The 23,118-nt window shown below is 44.3% G+C and overlaps 1 protein-coding gene and 1 long non-coding RNA gene across 8 annotated transcripts in view; one reads left to right on the top strand and one right to left on the bottom strand.

Moving 5' to 3' along the window:
• The window catches only part of CASZ1 (castor zinc finger 1), a 268,349-nt gene that overhangs the window by 215,383 nt on the left and 29,848 nt on the right, over positions 1-23,118 (bottom strand). For 6 of the 7 annotated variants that reach the window (XM_075603508.1, XM_075603504.1, XM_075603507.1 and 3 more), the window contains one exon: positions 3,590-3,693. Coding sequence is in view for 4 of the 7 variants with exons in the window: in XM_075603504.1 (XP_075459619.1) it covers positions 3,590-3,623 (34 nt within the window). In the remaining 3 variants the exon portion in view is untranslated. Of the gene's footprint in view, positions 1-3,589; positions 3,694-23,118 lie in introns of those variants that run through there. The other variant, XM_075603510.1, reaches the window with a different exon arrangement.
• On the top strand, positions 18,327-21,778 carry LOC142496405 (uncharacterized). The gene is made up of 3 exons (XR_012801974.1): positions 18,327-18,850; positions 19,823-20,053; positions 21,698-21,778. It is a non-coding gene; the product is annotated as an uncharacterized LOC142496405 (long non-coding RNA).

The following is a 23,118-nucleotide window of genomic DNA, read 5'->3' as shown; positions in this document are numbered from 1 at the left end:
GGCGCTACCTGCCACAGAATGCAGGAGAATATACCATGAGGCAGGACCAGGGAAATCATCTATCGTTTTAACAATTGCGAGAACCTAAGACTTCATCATTTTAGACCAGATGTGAATGACAGTGGCGCCTAACTCTAAATCAAGTCAAAACCGCGTAAATAACATGGCCGTGCTATAAAGTGGACGCTACCGCTACTACGCAGTTACCTAACCAACTCTAAATTGGGTCCAAAGTCCTCTATATTGTTGCATCCCTCCTTTATAATGTGGATGAGGTAACAGTAAGACAACAGGGTATGTCCCAACAAGGACCGTTTTCAGAAGACTAATAAATGATTGTACACACGAGACACTTTCCTTTTTCTCTGTGACAATGCAATTACCAACCCAATCTGAACGTGTGCTTGGTTTCATTTTTCTGATTAGATGCCTGAAAGAATGAAACAGACGACCCTGTCCAAATATGTACTGCCAGTGGCTCGCAGTATGTGACTGCAGAGTTATTACACGTGGCTAGAGTAAAAAGCGCTTACTGTTTCTGGGCACATAGCTCAGAGGAGGGAGAGCAACAAGGAAACATCCCTCTTGTACATGGCAGCTTGTTGATTTCGCTCAGAGAACAGGTCTCTGATCCTGAACATGGTGTTCAGCAAACCACATCTTTACTCATTGTGTCTTCATTTTAACTACTCTGTTGTTGGCAGCCTGCGAGAACACAGCTGACAACGCTTCAGTGAAGCCCTGAAGGATGGACTTACAACTGTCCAGTCCACTTAGACATGAAGGTCAATGATCCAACGCAGGCCCAGAAAGAGGGGAGGGGAAAAAAACCCATGCAGCTAATGCAAAGAGAGACGCAATACACATTGTGAGGCCCCAGAGCGCTTCTCAACCTGCCCTTCACGCTTTTGGCTGGCACTTTGGAGGTCTGCTCTCCCATGCGTTCCTGGAGAGTTGAGCCAGTCCATATGGCAGCCAATATGTTAACAATATGGATGGGCTGTTTGTCAGGTCCACAGCAGATGGATATGACATCCCAACCCATATCCCCGGCAAGCTATAACTTCCTGCCGCTAGCTACCAGGTCACCGGAAGCGTTGACTGGAGGGCTGGCTGAGTAGACAAATACATGGCAACAGCTGTCTTTCTTTAACCATTTTTGATACCAAATAGAAACTGTGTGGCATATATCCTTACAGGAGCTCTGGGCTTACACAGTAATCTATGAAGTAGGACATTCACTATACTCTGCTTCAGTGAGTAACACTGACTGGCACGGAGTGTGAAGCAGGGGAACCTGGTTCAATTCCCGGTGTCGGCTCCATGTGACCTTGGGCAAGTCACTTTATCTCCCTGTGCCTCAGGCACCAAAAACATAGATTGTAAGCTCCACGGGGCAGGGACCTGCGCCTGCAAAATGTCTCTGTAAAGCGCTACGTAAAACTAGCAGCGCTATACAAGAACAAAACAATTATTATTAATGTATGGGAGCGAAAATGCAATAACCCCAGAAATTACCCTTTCAAGTCCTAATCACTGAGGGATGTCGATAGCAGTATGTTCTGCAGATCAAGAATTGTGCTATCTCAGCACGCAGTAAGCAACTGCACCAGTACAAGTCACACCATGTATGCAGAACAGCTTTATATTTACTCCTATAAGGAATTTGCCCTGCTTTGGCTTAAAACATCTAAGTGTAAAATGTTACCTCTCACCAAGTAAAGAGGGACCACCTTACTTCTTTCTCCCTTACAAGAGATGGCTTTGATAACGTACCAATTGACATCGCTGCCATTGACTTGTACACAGACCACCAACTATTAATAATAAGTAATGATCTCTTTATTAGCTATCTGCTTTAAGACAAACCCCTTATCTATCAAGCCCCGCGGTTTCTGAATTTTGCAAAGCTTATTTTTAATAGAACTTTTTGCTCCAAAAGTATTGGTAAAAATTCGGTTTAGTATCAAATAGATCAGTGAGCTGTAGCTATGTCAGCCCCCCTGCTCTAAATACAGATATGACGGATTCTTTACCCCGTCTCTTGTCTCGTGCGTACTGAATAAAAAGCAAAGGACCTCACTGCAGGGGCCTCATTAAAGTGACCCCCAACATTCACCACTTCAAAACCAAAGGTCATATTGGATCAATCCATTTTTAATGATTTGAACTGCCGGTGTGTGCCTGTATGCTAAAAAGCAACACTGCTCTCTCGCTGATCCCCCTCCCAGGAGATTCTCAAATATGGACCCAACAGCTAGAGGATGTGTGCCTGTATTGCAGCTGTTTTATTTGTCCAAATAAAATGATGACTGCCCTACCAATGTGCATGGGGTTTGTTCATGTCTAAAGCTCTCATTTCATGACCACCTTTTTCCTCCTCATATCTTACACTGTGTAACCAAATCGGTATAAAACTAGGGGCTAGATGAGGGGTGGACAACTCCAGTGCTCAAAGGCAACCACCAGGTCAGGTTTTCAGGATATCCCTGCTTCAGCACAGGTGGTTCAGTCAAAAAATGGAGCCCCCTGTAATGAAGCAGGGATATCCCGAAAACCTGATCTGTTGGTGGCTCTTGAGCACTGGGCTAGATCCACCGAGCTTGGTACAGGGCAAATAACGGGACCTAAAAAGGTAACGGACGTTATTTCCCCCCGAGTTTAACAGGTATCCACAAATCTAAATGTTTGCAAAAACAACGTCCGTTAGTGATCTCATTAGCACAGGCTTAACGCCATGTTAAGTTAGCACTGCCATGTTAAGTTAGCACTGCCTTGCGTTAGCTTTAAATAACATGGCATTAAACCTGTCTCACACAAAGGCGGCGTTCCTTCTATCAGGTCCCTGAATAGGTGTTTAATTAAAGTTAAAGAAAAAAGAGAAGACAGGCGAGGAAAAGAACCCCCTAAAGAACAATATGATGGTTACATCATACCTAACTGTGGTCTGACACTTATCCAGACCTATGTCAGGGTCTGGACGTGAGTAACACCAGGTTTAGCTCGGACCTAACTAGCGTAACGTTAAATCCCTGTGTTACCTATACCTGAGCTCTGTGGATCTGCGCTGTTAGAGGGAACACCTCTTTTGCATATCATCATCACCAACATCGGATATAGTAACGCAAAGGGCTCGTTACGGCTGAAAACAGCACTTAACGCATCATTCCTGAGCTTTGAAGATCCCCGTTAACGTTTCCTGAAGTTACTATCGGGGCTCTGCCCTTAAGCTTCCTATCTCAACTGCAAGGCTGGCCTGGCCGCTGGCATTCTGGGACCCGCATTGCCACATAGCTGCCAGCGAGACTCCAGCCGTGATGTCATACGCTTAGTACTTACAGATAATACGGAAATTACTTATTCATAAAATGTACAGACTGTAAGTTCCATACCGCGCGGTAGATGCAGTCGCTCTCGTGAGAGGAGACAACCGTAAAACACAAATAGTGCATACAGTTACAAAAATATCTGCCAAATCTAGGTAAACATGGATTGTGGCAAGCATGGCAAAAACATATATCCAACACCGCACGGCGTGGCCAAGTCATTAAACTCACAGTCGTCTTGCAGATAGGAAGAGATATCTTACCTTTAAGACAAAATCCACTGGGAGACACGTCCATTCCAACGTGTTGCACTGCTAGCTGCTTTCACTTCTTGTCCTGATTACTATGGATTGGGTTTAATGGGTCTCTGCAGAAAAGAACACACAGATATCGGTCATGCCTCTTTAAATACCTATCGACAATATGTTCTATCACGTTCCCTAAAAGGCAATCCTCATCTCCACACCCCTCTGAGAACCTCTGCCGCGTCAGTCTTCTCATTATCATACCCCTATTCACCAAATGGTACAATTTATGCAACTAGATATGGCACAGCAAAGGCATTTGTAATCTGTTGCAGAAGTGCGCAAACTTTTGTCTGCGCCCTCCTGCCTGCTCTCCCCCCCCCCCCCATACCTTTTCTCTGGCGTTTTACGATGTCATGTTGCCATGGCAATGCGACATCATGTGACCCTGTGGCGTCATTTAATGCCGTGTTGCCATGGCGAGGCATCGGCAGAAGCGACAAAGTAAGGGTCATACAGAGGCCTTGTGCGCTCCTACCTCATTTAATTCAAATGCTGTGGGGAAGAGACGCGCTATTAGAGAGGGTTGGGGTTCCTTACAATGCATCTGATCTCAGACGCGCTATTAGAGAGGATTGGGGTGCCTTACAATGCATCTGATCTCAGGCACGCTATTAGAGAGGGTTGGGGTTCCTTACAATGCATCTGATCTCAGACACACAATTAGAGAGGATTGGGGTTCCTTACAATGCATCTGATCTCAGGCACGCAATTAGAGAGGGTTGGGGTTCCTTACAATGCATCTGATCTCGGACGCGCTATTAGTGAGGATTGGGGTTCCTTACAATGCATCTGATCTCAGATGCGCTATTAGAGAGGGTTGGGGTTTCTTACAATGCATCTGATCTCAGACGCGCTATTAGAGAGGGTCGGGGTTCCTTACAATGCATCCGATCTCAGACGCGCTATTAGAGAGGGTTGGGGTTCCTTACAATGCATCCGATCTCAGACGTGCTATTAGAGAGGGTTGGGGTTCCTTACAATGCATCTGATCTCAGACGCGCTATTAGAGAGGGTTGGGGTTCCTTACAATGCATCTGATCTCAGACGCGCTATTAGAGAGGGTTGGGGTTCCTTACAATGCATCTGATCTCAGACGCGCTATTAGAGAGGGTTAGGGTTCCGTCGAATTTCACAATATAATTATAGGATTCCTTAAAAAAACAAAACAAAAAAAACGGTTAAAAACACTGCTCTATAGGAACAAGTTGAATCTGGGACTTGTGGTCCCTCTAAGCGTCTCATATTGTATGTAAAACACATGACACTTTATATCACATGAAGAACAAGATGATTCTGGCGCAGCAGCCAAAGAGTGGGTCCCAAACAATAATGTTTAAAAGTAATTCTTTATTGATTCATCTAAAAAAGTGGAGGCACTAACCCTCCTACGCGTTTCGTGTTCCAAAAAAACACTTTATCAAGGAGTATATATTGTACTAATAGTGCTTACTTATATACACATTCAAATGCCCCGTTTTCGCGCAACTTTATATCACAGTCTGAGGATAAACTCCTCTACTGTTCCAGTGACGACTGTCCAGCACCTGGGTGGATTTCGGTGTGCCTAGGAACCTAATATTTGGGGCCAGCAGACCTATAGCGCAATATGGAGGTGGGTACAGCACTCTATATTTATTGAACATCTAAAATCATACAACGGGGTCAATAGGAGTACCACGGCACAAATTCAAAAGTATTCTTTATGTTTACAACAGTGATTTGTAATATTATATAGCTTAAAAACCCCTGAATGGCACCCAAGGAATATAATCAGACCAGTTAATTTAGATGTGATTATATTTTTTCATTCTAAGTTTCAAGCCACTGGAAAACAGGTTTGAACCCAGACACGTCATATTTACATAAATTTACCCTCACCAATTCCACCTATTTGAATTAGTGACAGAAACATGCCCCAAAAACAACAACAAGCTCTGGGAACGCTGTTAATTGTTAAAAACAAAAGGTACTGTTAAGATCAATTTCAGATAGGGACCCTGCCAAAAATGTAGCCAAATAAGTGTGAACGCTGCTACCAAGAGACCTTGTGTCAATTTAAGCAAATATTGTGGCGTTTCCATGACAATCCCTGTTTTGAATATCCTCCATGCTCACATTTTGCAGGAAAATAAAAAAAAAACAGCCCTTCCTGTTTGCGTTTAATAACTACATTTTAATATGTTCAATCTTCTTTAGGAGGGGGGTGGGAGAAATGAAATAATTAAAACATTTTGTTTTCCCAAAACAAGGAGTTCAGTGTAATAAGCGGCAGAAGAGGCGGAGGCCGAAGTTACAGGGATCACTGCGCCGTGGTATCTTACTGACGTTCGGATTCCCGTTGCCTTTGATATACAACATTTTTATATAGTGTCACAAATGTACAGAACACTTTACCGTGTTGATCAATTAAAAAAAAGGGTCGTACCTCTCACCTATAAGGTAAGCTGTCGGCATTTCCATGCTGACTTCTTGCCCTCGACTCCCATGTCTATACATTTGATTGAGCCTCCTACAGCCCAGCGATCTGTGAGCCAGCTGCAGGAGTTGGGTGGCGGCGATTGGGGGCGTGACGAATGCGGCACGGAGCTGGTTCGCCTTTATTGGCTGAACCAGCTCACGTGACGCGACTGCAGCCCGAAATGTCAATTTGGGTTGTGGCGGCAAAATGTCGCAGCGCCAACGCTGTACTTTGTCGCCACAAGCAGTTTCTAGTGTGACAACTCTCATCCACTAGCCTCAAAGAGTGCCGAACGTGCGCACGCACGTCGCGTAGCAGGCAGTGACAGCTAGCCCTAAGAGGGCTCCCGGAGCTCTGCCGCGGCAAGCAGTTTATTTGTTGTGGGGAAGAGTGCGGGGGCCTCTGTAAGTGCCATCAAGCCCACCTTATACTATACACACACCCAAACAATCATACCTGCTTGGGGTGAGAAGGTCTCCTCAGTGCTGCTCCGGTTTTGCGCCAGGCCAGGGAGTCCGCTGGTCCCTCCTCCGGTCAGGACGACAGGAGGAGGGAGGGGATGGACTGGCCCATAGACCCACAGGGCATGGACCCACCAGCGGCCCAATCCACCCCTGGTAGCACGACACAGACAACGCGTCATCGGGCGCAGACACCATTGTGTCTGCAATGGCCACGCGTGAAATATGGGGCGTTATTTCATCCGCTGACTACAACAATGTCCGCTCTATCTGTATATGCTCCGTCCTATATGTAACTCCTCCTGCTTCCTAATCATTACAATAGCTTCACATAATAAGGATCCCACAGCCCCTCCCTGACCCAGCACTGCTAGCCACTGCACATCCACTCCAAATACTGCTGGCAGGCGCCTACAACCCTTTAAATTGTAAGCTCTTTGGTACAGGGTTTCTGTCTTTCTTATTTGTACTTTTATATTTGGGTCATTATCACTGTATTGTGTTTTCATTCAAGTCATCTCTTCTACTAAACACTATGTAGATGGTGGGTGCTATTGACAGTAAATTCAATATACACACAGTGGATCAATAAATTAAATACATAACTGAGTACATGGCTATGATAATACAATACGTCGAAATAGGGGGGGGGTTCAGGGGGCGCAGGGCAGCCTGACGGAGGTGAGAGCGTGATGTCTGCGGCAGAGGAAGGCGGGGCCCGTCCCAGCGGTGCGGCCTGGAAGTCAGTCGCAACTTCCTACCTGCTAGGGACTTGAGTTGGGAGTGAGAGAGACTTGAGGGGATGGGTGGAGTGAGGGAGACGAGGGGAAGGGGAGTGAGAGAGAGGGGGTGGGAGAGAATTGGAGGAGGAAAGAGAATGGGGGGTGGGGGGAGGGCATAGGAGAAAACCTTAGTGAAAATGGCATTAAGAGGATAAGAAAGAATGTTTTTTTCTACTTGCAACAAATGCAAAGATAATAGTTTTTAAGGTTGTTAACATTTGCCAAATATGTGTTAATCCAATGTTTCTGAACCTTCTTTTCCACAAGAAATCCCTATTTATATGATCCAATTGCTCACGCAGTTGATCAATAGTTCATTAAGGTTCCCAGGAAACTGATTAGAATCTGAAATAAAATACCTAATTATGACTATATTTTACATTTACAACTGAACTCACAATTACAGGGTTACTATAAAGGCAATGTCCGCAAAAAAAAACCATGCCTATTTCTCTATTAATTAAAAAGTGATTAAGAATCTCTAACCCAAAATAACGTAAAACGACATCATTTGTTTTCCTGTGGGCGGCGCTTCAGGGGAGTCTGGGAAACGGCTACACAACATGGAAACCAGGTGGAGAAAATCAGGGTATGAAACAGTCAGGGTTATTTAGTAAACTGCGATAGTGCCGCTCAGGGCACTATTGCATAAAAACTCAGATTGATTAAAAATATATATATATAAATAAATATATATAAAAAATATATATATACACGCACACAATCAATGGGGATCATATTCTGCATCTAAAGAAAAAAAAACGGAGCACTATCGCACGGATAGTTATATATAATCAATGGGAGTTTCCGTGCGCTAGTGCCCCGATCAGCACTATTGAAGTGTAATAAATAAGCCCCAGTGTTTTTTTTGCTTTAGATGCAGAATATGATGCATCCCTCCAGAGTGCGCTCATCAAATGTCTACTCCAAGGGCGGCCAACTCCAGTCCTCAAGGGCCACCAACGGGGCAGGTATTAGGGATATCCCTGCTTCAGCACAGGTGGCTCAATCAGTGGCTCGTGGAAGACTGCACCACCTGTGCTGAAGCAGGGATATCCTGAAAACCTGACGTGTTGGTGGCCCTTGAGGACTGGAGTTGGCCGCCCCTGGTCTACTCCATACAACACCTCCCAAACCACAGGCCACTGCACCTTGATGCCTTCACCACGTCTGCTGCACTCTGTGAAAGAATATCTCAAAGACGAACCGCATGAGGCGTACATAGCGTGCCCAATGAGTGTGCTGGATGTTGTATAGTCAGTGCTGCCTGAGCCTCAGTACAGAAACATGTTCGTCTTCATCGTCATAAGCCAACTGGAGCTCACACCACAAAGCATCTGTGTCCCATACTCAACTTTCTAAAGGAAACCCCTTTATTATTCCCATGGTTATTCTTTCTTACCATTTTGCCGCCTAAAGAGTTCTGGTTAGGTTTGCTTCTTTTCCATACGATAGAGAAGATGATGTCTGCTGCTTCCTCTCCGACCGCAAGTTAAGCAGCAGCACATGCAGACCTCTGATTAAATGCTTATTTTCGCATGTTTTATGAGAACACACACACAAACCCCCCCCAAAAAAACAGTACAATTCATATTTTTCACTGCGTCAGTTTATCTGCGATTCCGTGTTACGGAGGAGCAGGTGTTTTGCAGTCACTGACTGACTCGAACAACATTTTCAATCCTTTTTTAATACAACAAAATTGGCACACTCTCACTCTTATTTGCTTTGGCAGCTTGGTAAGAAGACAGGGACTGCAAAGCGAACAAACAAATTAACAAAGCCCGGACAAAAAAAACAGCCAGAAACTGTCGAAACGTTCCCTTCTATCATAAGTGCTGCAGATCTGGGATTCTTGCGTAAGGGAGGACTGGGTGGAACATGAATCAGACTCAGAAACCACTTGCTTTCTTCCCATTTGTGTACTATAAATACAGATTAGCACAAAATGAATGCACTTTTATTATGCTTCCCACACCCTTTTAGTTTCTGGAACACCTGCACTCAACCCGAGGAAGGGAATCCAAAAAGGATGTTACCTGCAGAGCCGCAGCCAAACTCGGGAAGGCAGATGCAAGGAGAGCAGAGAAAGAAACACAGGCAGAATAGGAAAGCAAAGACACAACTAATAAAAAAACGTGTAATTAAAATATATTGCAGACATCGGGTGGGGGTGAGGGGGGGGGGGGAAGAGAGAGAACTGGTGAGAACTTTGTTAGGGAGGTTCGAAAGGCAACTCCCTACTGATTTACCTAATCCATTCTCAAAATAAGATTTATTAGGCAGGGCATTAGCCGATGGGGAGCGATCATATCCCCAGATTTAAATTATCTGGCCTCTAATGACCGGACATGGGGTGACGGTATTAAATGAACGAGAAGTAAGGTGGAAAACCTTGAAATGGGGGATTGGGTGGCTCTGTAGCACCCAATAGGTTTGTAGTAGGTAGAAAAGTTACCATCTGACAACCACAGTGTCACTCTTATTGGGGGGGGGGGGGGGGATTTTGGTGGCCACCAGTATCCTTTTTTTATTACTTAATGGCTAAAGTACCTGGCCTCGCACGGGTTGCAGTAATCCCCACAATTTTATTCCCATAATAAATGGTGTCAAATATAAAACTACAAATATTGCAACTGTAACTCCCAGGTGCACACCCCTAGGGTCCCCTTAGTGTGTATGCAAAGTTCCAGGTCTCTAGGTTTCATGGTCTTGGAGCTGTGGCTTTGACAGAGACAGACAGACAGACAGACACAGGCTCTTATTATTAGAGATAAAGGATATCCCTGGTGGTCGAAGTGGTTTCAAAAAGTCGTGGTACTGTACCAGATTTTCAAATCTTGAAAGATTTAGACAAGATTTATATGGCAACAAGAAGCACTGAGGTGTTCTAAAGCAAATACATACAAAAATATATATATTTTTTATACTCTCCCGAATTAAATAGTTACTTGTTATAAATATTTTCGACGCACAGGTACTTGAAGACGTACTAGTATTCCAGTCTCGTTTTGTTTTTTCCCGGTTTTTTTTCTTCCTGGCAGTGTTTCCACCTCATCCCTACCACCCCTGTCTGAGACATCGGCCTAAGAACTTTTTGGAAGTCCTTTAGCTTTACACACATATCAACTCCTCCTTGTCACCTGCGCGCTGATTACATGGTCTGGTCTCAGGGGGGAGATGGTTCCTGGCTTTTGGTCCCTTGAAGTTCTCTCTTTAATTGTAAATCTGCCTAATCTTTGATACATGGCCTGCTCTTAATTCCTCTCTGATGTTCACTTTTCTGTTTTTGTTTTTTTTTTGTGTGCGGAATCACATCGCTATTTTGCAGATTCAAGAGCCCGACATTAATGCCCGTGCAGTTTAAGGATTACGGCGTGTGAGGACTCATTTCAGCAGACGGTGTCAACCAAAGGAGATGCTTGCTCGTACTCAAAAGACCACTTTATTGCGGGGATAACCATGGCTCCTTCCATTTCTCCCTCTCACGTCTCTGTCTGCCACGTCTCCAAGCAGCAGGCCACACATGAAGTGCCCGTGGGAATCTGGCTCTGGGACAGGCACACTCCATCCTGGAACATTCAGCTGGGATTTTCCCCAGGTGTAAGTCTAAATGACTTATCAACTGTTCCTCATATTTGATTTATTATTATTAAAAAACAAAAAAATATATGATGTATTGCCATTTCATCTGTGGATTTACTAGACTCCCTTTCATGGCCGTTCCGAAGTGTTTGAGAAAACGTTTCATGGCCCTCTTTCAGTTAACACCCTGCTATAGAAGTGGCCTTGGTCGTGTTAGTAAGCAAGGCCTGGGGGCCCTTACCATGTATTGTAAATGTTAATAAAACAGGGGTAACACGTCACTGTGTTAAATGAATTGGTGCATTTAAAGTTTGAGCGTCAGTTACTAAATTATTATTGTACACTCCTTGGGGATGGTGTTCTTAACGACATTATCGTCCTGCTACGTACAGCTCAGTGTACACTTGGAGAGCAATACAAGTATTAACAGCAGCAGATAGTTCTTAAGTATCTAATCACTGTGTTCATTTGTTTTATACTTCAGTACACATGCAGAACAGCATATGATTGCCACAGCTGAAGCAGCCCAAACCTTGGCTCAAGATGTATATGTTCTGCAGGTCTACAACACAAAGATAAATCTGTCTCCCTCCCTAATCAATACCACAGAATGGAACTTAGGCAGCAAACATGGCAGCGTAAAGAAATCAATGATTCCTGGCAGATCGGATCCCTTTAACTTCCAGGGATCAGTAACTCGGAGAGAAATCAATCCTACGGCTGCTAAGCAGCCCCTGGGAGATCAGAAGGAAGAACAGAGGCTGCATAATAAGGCACCAGGAATGGCAACAGGGGGAATGCCAGGAGTGGGACACCATGTTTTAACGGTGGCTGATATGGGACATTCAAGAAACGCTGCATACAAAAAAAGGTTTAGGCTAATTCACAGTGTGACCGCAAGAGGGTCAACATTGTATTCAGGAGTGGTTTGGGTTGTTAATGGGCTTACAAATTTCCTTAATCTTAAATGAAACCTGTCATGTAACACCCCCTAACATCTCCACCCTCAAACTTTAATGGGATCAGCTGTTGGGCTGGACCATACTCTATCCCACAATGAGCAGCCACTTTACCTTTTGGTTTCCACATTGTCCCTCATTCTCTCTAGATCAGGGGCGGCCAGCTCCTGTTCAAGGGCCACCAACAGGTCAGGTTTTCGGGATATCCCTGCTTCAGCACAGGTGACTCAAATCAGGGTCTCAGTCAACGACTGAGACACCTGTGCTGAAGCATGGATATTCTGAAAACCTGACCAGTTGGTGGTCCTTGAAGACAGGAGTTGGCCACTCTTGCTCTAGACCAGGGGGGCGCAAACTTTTTTCCCTGCGCCCCCCCTGCCGGCGGTCCCCTCACCTCCGCGCCCCCCCTCAACCCCTGCTCTGGCGTCACATCACGTTGCTATGGCAACGTGACGTCACATGACCTTGTGGCGTCATTTGACGCCGCGTTGCCATGGCGACACGTTTGAGAAGCCGCCGGAACCAAGGTAAGTCAGGTTTACAGAGACCCTGCCGCTCCCCCGGCGCCTTCGGGAAGCACGCGGGGCCTCTGTAAACCCTGCGCCCCCCGCGGTCAGTCTCGCGCCCCCCCAGTTTGCGCACTGCTGCTCTAGACTGTAAGCTCTCACTAGCAGGGCCCGCATTACCTCTTTGTATCTGTTTGTGTTTGTCCTTCTTTGTATGCAATTCTGTTTATGCAATTATCAGATCTATGTACCACCATTGTACCGCGCTGCTTAATATGTTGGCGCTTTACAATAATAATTGGATGGTGAAAATTGCTGTAATCCATGTTTTAAGTAACCCTAATAGAGCACACTGCCCTTTGCACAGTAAAACGATGTAGGGACATACCTACAGTACATACCTCCACCTGAGGGAAGGGTCTGTTTCTTACAGCAAGAAGTAAAGGAGTTTCCTATGCCAGCACAACAGTGGTATGTAATAGGAAGATAACTGACAGCATAAAACAGAAACTGCTTTAAAGTAAATCAAGCAACCTACCACCATTACATACCAATTCCTGCCGTCCTTTTGCATGGTCTACAATCTTTGCCACATACAAATTATTTCAAAGCACAACCATACTTATTTGAGAATAAAAGACTCATGAATCACCCAACCTTTCAATAGTAACTAAAAATTCCAGTTTTATGACTGGATATGCTAAGATATAGGTGTGGTCCGGTACGTATTAGAGCTTGGAACTGTAGCCCAGGCGTCCAAAGCTTTGCCATATTGTGGTTAATGGCATACAGGATCTTGTGATACCTGCAAACAATGCTGCCGTCCTCTTACCCTCTTCCACCCAACAGAGTGATCCCATCGGTCAATTTGCCTCTCACAGCAGCTACAGCATCTGTACAGGCATCAGAGGACATTAAAGCAGTTCACACGTGTCAGCTTCTGAACACATACATAGAAAGCGCATAGGAGCAGGGTCCGCTCTGTGTATGTGCTACACAAGACACTGCGATAGATGTAATACAAAGCCCTACTGCTGTGCACCTCCAATGCTCTAAAGCAGAGGTCCCCAAAGTAGTGCCCCATGGGCGCCATTTGCGCCCGTCAAGCCTTGCGTGGGTGCCCGCATCCATGGTGCTGCGTGCCGGTCTGCGCCAGAAGTCGGGTTCGAGTGGAAAGCAGGCCCAACTCCCGCAAACGCGAGCGGGACCGGCGCGACACTGGATGCCTCCTCCCCAATGTAAGTGTGTGTGTGTTAGTTGAACCCCGCCACACTCTCCTGAAGTCTCAAGTGTGCCCTTGGGCACAAAAAGGTTGGGGACCCCCCGGCTCTAAAGTATAATTTATGCAAAGAACAGGCACAGGTAGCACTTTTGGAGTAAGGTAATAAAATACAGCTACCCATTTGATGTACTTTATCATCTTATAAGCAGAGAAGGTACTATTGTGAAAATAATGTGCCTCACTTCAGTTTTAGGGTATACATAATAAAGAAGACAAACTTGACAAGCGTCTGTATGCAGGGGTTACTTTGTCATATCTGTGTTACGGAGGGCCTTTGGGGTAATACATAAAGGTGTATACAGATATTGTATCTTGTTATACAGTATGTTACTTTTCTTTTATAGAGTGAGCAGGATCATACCTTCCAACTTGCACAAATTAAACGCTAATTTGTCCCTTACTGGAGAGTTCTGGAACGGGATTGGCAGAGTCTTGGGTCTAATTTAGCAATGCCTTGTCATTCCAATATCCGTCATATTTTCTCATTTAAAATCAAGGGTTTTCAATCCAAAAATTTAAAAAAAAAAAACAAATATGGAAATCCATCCGAAAGAAGAATATGCAATTTGATCTGTTGTGGCATGAAAATGTTTTTCATTGCATTTTTTCACCCTGATGTCATCTTCTTTATCCCAGCACTGGGTACGCCCATGCAGCAGGTATTTTATTGTACACAAATAGAGCAAACACATACACAATTAAAAAACAGGATTGGTAAATATTTAAATTAATTAAGGTTGGCATCTCTCTTTCCACATCCATGGTTCCCATTGGTGGGGCCGGTGCTTGTTTGTGCATTACATGGTCAGGTGTGCCTCTGTTGAGACCGTGGGTGTGTGTGTATTTGCATTCAGAGCATATGTGTGTGTCATGACTAAGACAGTGGGGGCCTGTTAAGATTCATTACCATGCATCCCTGCGTTTTTCAAGGTCAGGGATTATGGGGGGACGGGGAGGGTCATATATGTATGTGTGTGTAGACAGAGTCAGTGTGTGCTGCATATACAGTATATGTAGCGGTGTGTATATTGTATGTCTACATGTAGTACGTGAAAGGATGTACAAGAGTACACCAGAGTCTGCATGTAATGTGTGTAATTATACTTACACAGGGGTACATGTATATTGAATGGGCATACATTAAGTCAGTGTTCAGCACATGTGTACACTAAAGCAGGGGTGAGCAAACTGGGGGGCCCGGCATTTTCTAGGGGGCGCGGCGGTTACATAGGCCTAGCGCTCTTCCCCAAGGCACTTAAATTTAATGCCGGGGGAGGCGTGAGGCCTCTGTTAAACTTCTCTTACCTGCTCTTAGTCGGCTCTTCAGAAACGTTTGCGCACCCCTGCACTAGAGTCAATGGGGGCTTATGTATCAATGCAAATGTATGTATGTATGTCTTTATTTATATAGCAACATTAATGTACACAGCGCGTCACAGCAGTAATACACGTGGCATCATATAAATAACAAATAATATAAATAACACATAGTGGGAAGAAGCGCCTTAGGCAGAAAAGTAACATTTAGGAAAAGCAGTCCCTGCCCAGAAGAGCTTGCAATCTAATGTTGGTGTGCCCTTCTGGGGCAAAGCAAACAGCACCCGACACAGAGACAAAAATCCTATTGAATTCAATGGGATTTTCTTTGATACACTTCTTCTTGATGCATGTGCCCTAGTGAGTGTTACACACACACACACACACACACACACACACACACACACACACACACATGTATACTGTCTGCGTGTACATTGAGGAAGTATTTAGTGTATTTGTACAGGAGTGTGTCTTGTGTGCTTATAAATGGAGCCAATGTGTGCTGTGTAAAGAAATGTGTGCTGTGTGTGTACGTGGAGGAAACCAGTGTACTGCATTTGTACAGGAGTGTGTTGTGAAAGTGTAAATGAAGGAAGGGTATATTGTATGCTTGCACACGGAGGAAGTGTGTGCTGTATTTGTACAAGAGTGTGTTGTGTGAGTGTACATGAGGGCTGTGTATAGTGTATACGTACAGGAGAGTGTGTTGTGTGAGTGTACATGAGGGATGTGTATACTGTATGCGTACAGGAGTGTGTGTTGTGTGAGTGTACATGAGGATGTTTATACTGTATGCATACAGGAGAGTGTGTTCTGTGAGTGTACATGAGGGATGTGTATACTGTATGTGTACAGGAGTAGGTGTTGTGTGAGTGTACATGAGGGATGTATATACTGTATGTGTACAGGAGTAGGTGTTGTGTGAGTGTACATGAGGGATGTATATACTGTATGTCTACAGGAGTAGGTGTTGTGTGAGTGTACATGAGGGATGTATATACTGTATGTGTACAGGAGTAGATGTTGTGTGAGTGTACATGAGGATGTGTATACTGTATGCGTACAGGAGTGTGTGTTGTGTGAGTGTACATGAGGGATGTATATACTGTATGTGTACAGGAGTAGGTGTTGTGTGAGTGTACATGAGGGATGTATATACTGTATGTGTACAGGAGTAGATGTTGTGTGAGTGTACATGAGGATGTGTATACTGTATGCGTACAGGAGTGTGTGTTGTGTGAGTGTACATGAGGGATGTATATACTGTATGTGTACAGGAGTAGGTGTTGTGTGAGTGTACATGAGGGATGTATATACTGTATGTGTACAGGAGTAGATGTTGTGTGAGTGTACATGAGGATGTGTATACTGTATGCGTACAGGAGTGTGTGTTGTGTGAGTGTACATGAGGGATGTATATACTGTCTGTGTACAGGAGTAGGTGTTGTGTGAGTGTACATGAGGGATGTATATACTGTATGTGTACAGGAGTAGATGTGTGAGTGTACATGAGGATGTGTATACTGTATGCGTACAGGAGTGTGTTGTGTGAGTGTACATGAGGGATGTATATACTGTATGTGTACAGGAGTAGGTGTTGTGTGAGTGTACATGAGGGATGTATATACTGTATGTGTACAGGAGTAAATGTTGTGTGAGTGTACATGAGGATGTGTATACTGTATGCGTACAGGAGTGTGTGTTGTGTGAGTGTACATGAGGATGTTTATACTGTATGCGTACAGGAGAGTGTGTTGTGTGAGTGTACATGAGGATGTTTATACTGTATGCGTACAGGAGAGTGTGTTCTGTGAGTGTACATGAGGGATGTGTATACTGTATGTGTACAGGAGTAGGTGTTGTGTGAGTGTACATGAGGATGTGTATACTGTATGCGTACAGGAGTGTGTGTTGTGTGAGTGTACATGAGGATCTTTATACTGTATGCGTACAGGAGAGTGTGTTGTGTGAGTGTACATGAGGATGTTTATACTGTATGCGTACAGGAGAGTGTGTTCTGTGAGTGTACATGAGGGATGTGTATACTGTATGTGTACAGGAGTAGGTGTTGTGTGAGTGTACATGAGGATGTGTATACTGTATGCGTACAGGAGTGTGTGTTGTGTGAGTGTACATGAGGGATATGTATACTGTATGCGTACAGGAGTGTGTGTTGTGTGAGTGTACATGAGGATGTGTATACTGTATGCGTACAGGAGAGTGTGTTGTGTGAGTGTACATGAGGATGTTTATACTGTATGCGTACAGGAGAGTGTGTTCTGTGAGTGTACATGAGGGATGTGTATACTGTATGTGTACAGGAGTAGGTGTTGTGTGAGTGTACATGAGGATGTGTATACTGTATGCGTACAGGAGTGTGTGTTGTGTGAGTGTACATGAGGATGTTTATACTGTATGCGTACAGGAGAGTGTGTTCTGTGAGTGTACATGAGGGATGTGTATACTGTATGTGTACAGGAGTCGGTGTTGTGTGAGTGTACATGAGGGATGTATATACTGTATGTGTACAGGAGTAGGTGTTGTGTGAGTGTACATGAGGGATGTATATACTGTATGTGTACAGGAGTAGATGTTGTGTGAGTGTACATGAGGATGTTTAAACTGTATGCGTACAGGAGTGTGTGTTGTGTGAGTGTACAGGAGGATGTTTATACTGTATGCGTACAGGAGTGTGTTCTGTGAGTGTACATGAGGGATGTGTATACTGTATGCGTACAGGAGTGTGTGTTGTGTGAGTGTACATGAGGATGTTTATACTGTATGCGTACAGGAGAGTGTGTTCTGTGAGTGTACATGAGGGATGTGTATACTGTATGTGTACAGGAGTAGGTGTTGTGTGAGTGTACATGAGGATGTGTATACTGTATGCGTACAGGAGAGTGTTGTGCGGGGATATATCTCCCTCCCGGACAGGTGGGACAGGGGCTCCTCCCAGCTCTGGGGCGGACACGGCTGCTCCAGATAATCCGGCCTGTTTGCGTGCTGCCCTAGCAGCTACCTATCTATTTTATTTAATAGTTGGATGAGTTTCTGGGGACCTTTGCCAAAAACAATCAACTCTGGGGAACTGACTAACATAAAATAAAGAGGGTGTGTCACCATGGTGACGAGGCCCAGTATCCACGGAAACCACCACCTTTTTGCATTCGCCCAGGTGAAACCAGAAACTTTTAGGGCAGCTGGTAAAATCAACAACAAATAAGCGGCCATTAAGTTATTAATTAAACACAGAGCTCAGCAACACACACACACACACACACACACACACACACACACACACACACACACACACACTGGCCTACAATCCCATCACAATCACTCACTCTCAGACAAAGTATGCATGAATTAGCCTATCATATCCATGGAAATTTATCCACTCTAATGAATGACCCAGCCCCACCTGTGCAAACACACAACCGAGACTCTCACTTGAACAACAATCTGCTCACTCACACATGTACATACACACTCAATCACACAAGCAACGCTGCTCCTTAGCAGCTGCTGTATCAATTATGCACACTCAACCTGTAAGTCACAGCTCAGCCAATCACACTGCAAACTCAGCCCCACACACACTTTCCTCAGACACTCACTTGACACAAATGTATGCATAACCTAGAGACTCATTCACAAAGCAAAGGCAAACACACTAAGCTCTTACTCATAACAAACTGACAGATCACCAAGGTATACAGCAAGAACCGTTTAAATATGCATGTTGCAAGGCATGTGTGCGTACTCTTTTCTCAACAAAAAAAACCCAGCTCAGAATGACAGGTGTTGCTTGATGCCAAATCGTCTGAAGAAAATGACTGTAATAATCTGAGGGATAGCAACAGGTGAATATCTTACTGACACTCGCTCGCTCGCTGCTTGGATGTGAGTGTGAGGGCGAAGTATGTGGGTACGTCTCCAAGTGGCGCAGTGCAATGTGTGTGCCAGTTAGTTACACTTTTCAGTTGGACTTTGACTGACAAACAGCATTCGTTGGGCCTTGAGTGCATTCTTTGCAATCTTTTATAAGAAAAACAGTGAATTCCTCAGAGCCAGCAATTGACTTTGTGAACCCGACTGACAAAACAGAAAGGCTATGCGTCCACCACTACTGTACCTGTTACACACACACACACACACACACACACACGCACACCCTTCTCAATACAACAGACGCACAGCACCAAGCAGTGCAGCGATGCATCAAGCAGGCCGTATCCACACCAGGCATCAACAATTCAGATTCCAGTGCCAAGCGTGCTGTTTCAAACGTAACAAACTGTTTGAATTTCCTTACACGCGTCTTCGCTAGGTTAACGCCACAGATTAAGTACATCTGAAAAAGCAGGACAAGATTGCTAGATTTTGTCTCATTATCATTATCAGTGCTAGATTTTGTCTCATTATCATTATCAGTGCGCTATGAAAATCTTCCCCCTACCTCTTCCAATAACCCCTCCCCATGTTATTAGCTTACACAAGTCGAATAAAACTGTTGTGAAGTACTGTACTTCGGTTAACAGTTTTTTTTTTTTTTTTTTTAAAGGCGCTTTAGATACAGTAAAAGAACGGGCGAGTAAGTGCCAAAAAGGGGCGAAACCTCTAATTCCATACCGGACTACCTGGGCCTACAACTCTTTAAACCTTTCATTTGCCTGAATTCAAAGCAATAGGCGTGCCGGAAAGGCTGGTGCGTCAGCCTTTTTCTGGAATCGACCTCTCCGTCTCATTAAAATATTTCCTTCTTTTTTTTTTATTATTTATTTATTTATTTATTTATTTATTTAATGTTCTCCATAATTCATCTGTCCCAAAAGGTAATCAATACAGCCCATAATGAAAACCTGAGCCATATTTTATTATTGGCTGCAGAGAACAGGCCCCAATCAGCAGCAGGCGGCTTGAACTCGGCACTTGTGACGACAGCGCAGGAAAATCTCACTGACCCATCAACGCAGCTACAGTAAGATCCAGCCGGCAGACCGAGTCGGGTACAAGAGCGTGTCTAAACCTATGAAGTATACATCATTTGTGCTTCTACATATTCGGTATGCAGATTGTGTCACAATCATGCTATAATTTGTACGGCATTTTTAACAGCTTTAAATATCTTGTTGTGTCACAGATGCAAATATGCGCCTGCCAGTTACACAACCACCCAACATAACAATTATCACTTGGATTTGTCAATTCTTGGGCCCTATATTCCCTATTATGTTCACTTTCTATCCATGACTTTAATCCAATCATCATTATGTTATCATTCCCTCACATATTAAAGTGAATTTATCTTAACACTATAACTTCCTCTTTGCACAGCTTCACATAGATAGATTAGATAGATAGATTAGATAGGATAGATAGTGCAAAATAAATGAGTTCTTCAGTATTAGGTGATACCTTTTTACTGATACTGAAGCACTCATTTATTCTGCACTATCGCAACTGAACTAAGGCCGAGCTTACACTATCCTCAAAGAGTGCCGAACGTGCGCACGTCACGTAGCAGGCAGTGTGAGCAAGCCCCAAACACGGCTATTTCCCATATATGTATGTATGTATGTATGTATGTATGTATTCGACAAACCTATACATTTGCTCACCCCGGGCGAGTGGATTTAACCCCCGGGCGAGTAAATATTGGCCCAAGCAGCACACGTTTGGTACTAGGTGGCGAGTAGATTTTTTTGTGTGGCGAGTAGATTTTTTGGTGATTTGTCAACCACTGTATATATATATATATAAACAAATATGTGAAGTACTTTGATTAACATTTAAAAAAGAAAGGTATTTGACTTTTTGGCCTTTTCCCCCCTTTTTATGATTACCCATGATGCTTGCAGTGCTGGAAAGTTGGCGCTATTGTCCAAACTTCCATGTGCTGTTTCAATGCGAACCGAAACCAGGGAAATCAGCTGGTTTTAAGAAATTGCCCCAGTCGCACAGAATCACCCAAAGAAACGTAAACTCCAATGAAATAATGTCATCAACCAACACAGAGCAAGGAGCTTCATTCATTTCACGGAGATCCACTTTCACACACCATATCTACCGCGGCTTATTCTCTAAAGCAGGGGTGGCCAACTCCAGTCCTCAAATGCCACCAACAGGATAGGTTATCCTGTGCTGAAGCAGGGATATCCTGAAAACCTAACCTGTTGGTGGCCGTTGAGTTGAGTGGCTGCGGAGTTGGCCACCCTTGCTCTAAGTGATGTGAAACTTACTGCACACTAATGGCCATGACCCGTAGCCAAAGCCAAAACGGACATATAGTGAGTGCACTGTAGTCAATAAACGCTACATGAAGCCCTAACATCCCCCTATGCAGCGTGGAACATAGTTATGTAAAAAGAAGACGAAAGCAGTTAAATGTCAAAACAAAAAAAATACTGGGGAAAAAAGAACACTATATCAAGAGGGAAAAAAGGAAGAAATTCATCAATATGGGCCGGAAAATGTAAAAATACAGGCCCATAGTTATTAAGCGGCACTGTGCCATAAAAGACACCTTCTGGTGCCATCAGATACCTTCACTTCAATTGAATGAGACGTAAGGTGTCTTCCGGCGCTGGAATGTGTCTTATGGAAACACTTAGTAATTATGGGCCATAACGGAGATGTAATAAATTGAAACCTCTCGCCCATGTAATACCTTCCTTTCCATTTTTAAGACATGTTTTACACTTTAATAGCTTTGCAGATGTGGACCTAAAAGCCCAGCTGCACAGCCAGCAGAAACAGGCTCTTACTGCTCCCACCCGATACACCAGGTAGGCCATATCATATGTGTGGGCGAATTGGATCACTAGGTCTTTGGAGGACTTTGTCCCAGACCCACTGAGCTCCGTTAAGTGGGCCGACATGACTTTAACATCCCGAGAGAGGATGTGGGGTGAGGGGGAGAGATACCTGTGATGTTTATCTTTTTATGTGTACACGTAGTGACTATGCGAGTCAGTTAGGCTACATCATTTTTTCCCTTCCTGCCCTCGGAAGATGCGGCCCGGGTCTTGCAGTCGAATTTAAGGCTTGGGCCCCCAACCTATTCCGAGTTTGACGGGCCGGCGTTAAGTCATGTTTTCGACAGGGAAGGGCATTGCCTTAACTATAACAGATGTTAGTGAAAATGATTTACAAGAGAGGCATTAATCCTAACAAAGTCTACCCACAAAAGGTCAGTTCAAGTTAACACAGTCATACCTAAAAAGGTGGCGTTACCCTCATCCAGACGCTGAAATATGGGTTTTGTGAGAGGGAGAAAGTTCTACTTTTGTAAAGTTCCAAGTTCTACACCTCCCCAAATATTCCTTTACGCAACCAGATTTCCGAAGCATCTCAGGTGTAGTTTTGTTCACAAGTATCTCTCCTCATATTATATGCAGGAGTATTTGGGGAGTTACACAGTCACCTGCTACTTTACAAAAATAGGACACTTGTTCCCTGCCCCTCTTTAGCAATAGCCATATTTCAGGTTCTGGGTGGGAGCAATGCCACCTTTGGGTAAGGCGAGCTTAACCTCTACTTCCTGTGTTAGACTTTTTAATTATTTTTTCTGCGTGAACCATTAATTTTATTACATTTATTAAAGGCTAAGTTTTATTTTCTCACTGATATATCTCTGAGTGCACCTAAAGTGACCCACTTTCAGGGGTATATGATTTTTGACCTCCCTTCCATTTGTTCTTGTGTATTGCTCTTTTCGGTTCTCAGGTTGCACCCCCACACACTACCAGTGGGTGTTATAGAGATAATTAGGGAATTGTGAGGTTGGCTTCCATTATAAAGGGTTTAGCAGTGGAGCCATTTCTCGCTCTTCGGCTTACTATTAAGGCATTCCAGGTTATTTGAACAAGGTTATGCTAACTTAAACAGGCAATCCAAGCTGGTCGTTCATTTTCTTTCTGGAGATGAACCGCATTAAATTTCAGCTTCGGGACCCCCTGCTTCCGGAGATACAGAGGGGGTGCCGGTATCTGCTCTGGCTCGGCAACCAGGCTTCACATAAATCGCTGCTTTTGAAAGCTTCCGAGTCCAGCGGGCCAATAGGAAGCCGTGACATCATCTGGTGCGGATTCCTATTGGCCCATGTGACGCAGCAGCTTTAAACTGGCAG

This window comes from Ascaphus truei, chromosome 6 (genome assembly GCF_040206685.1).
Source record: "Ascaphus truei isolate aAscTru1 chromosome 6, aAscTru1.hap1, whole genome shotgun sequence".
NCBI lineage: Eukaryota > Metazoa > Chordata > Amphibia > Anura > Ascaphidae > Ascaphus > Ascaphus truei.
The sequence above is the reverse complement of the archived record's forward strand: the minus strand, read 5'-3'. Positions and strand labels throughout refer to the sequence as shown.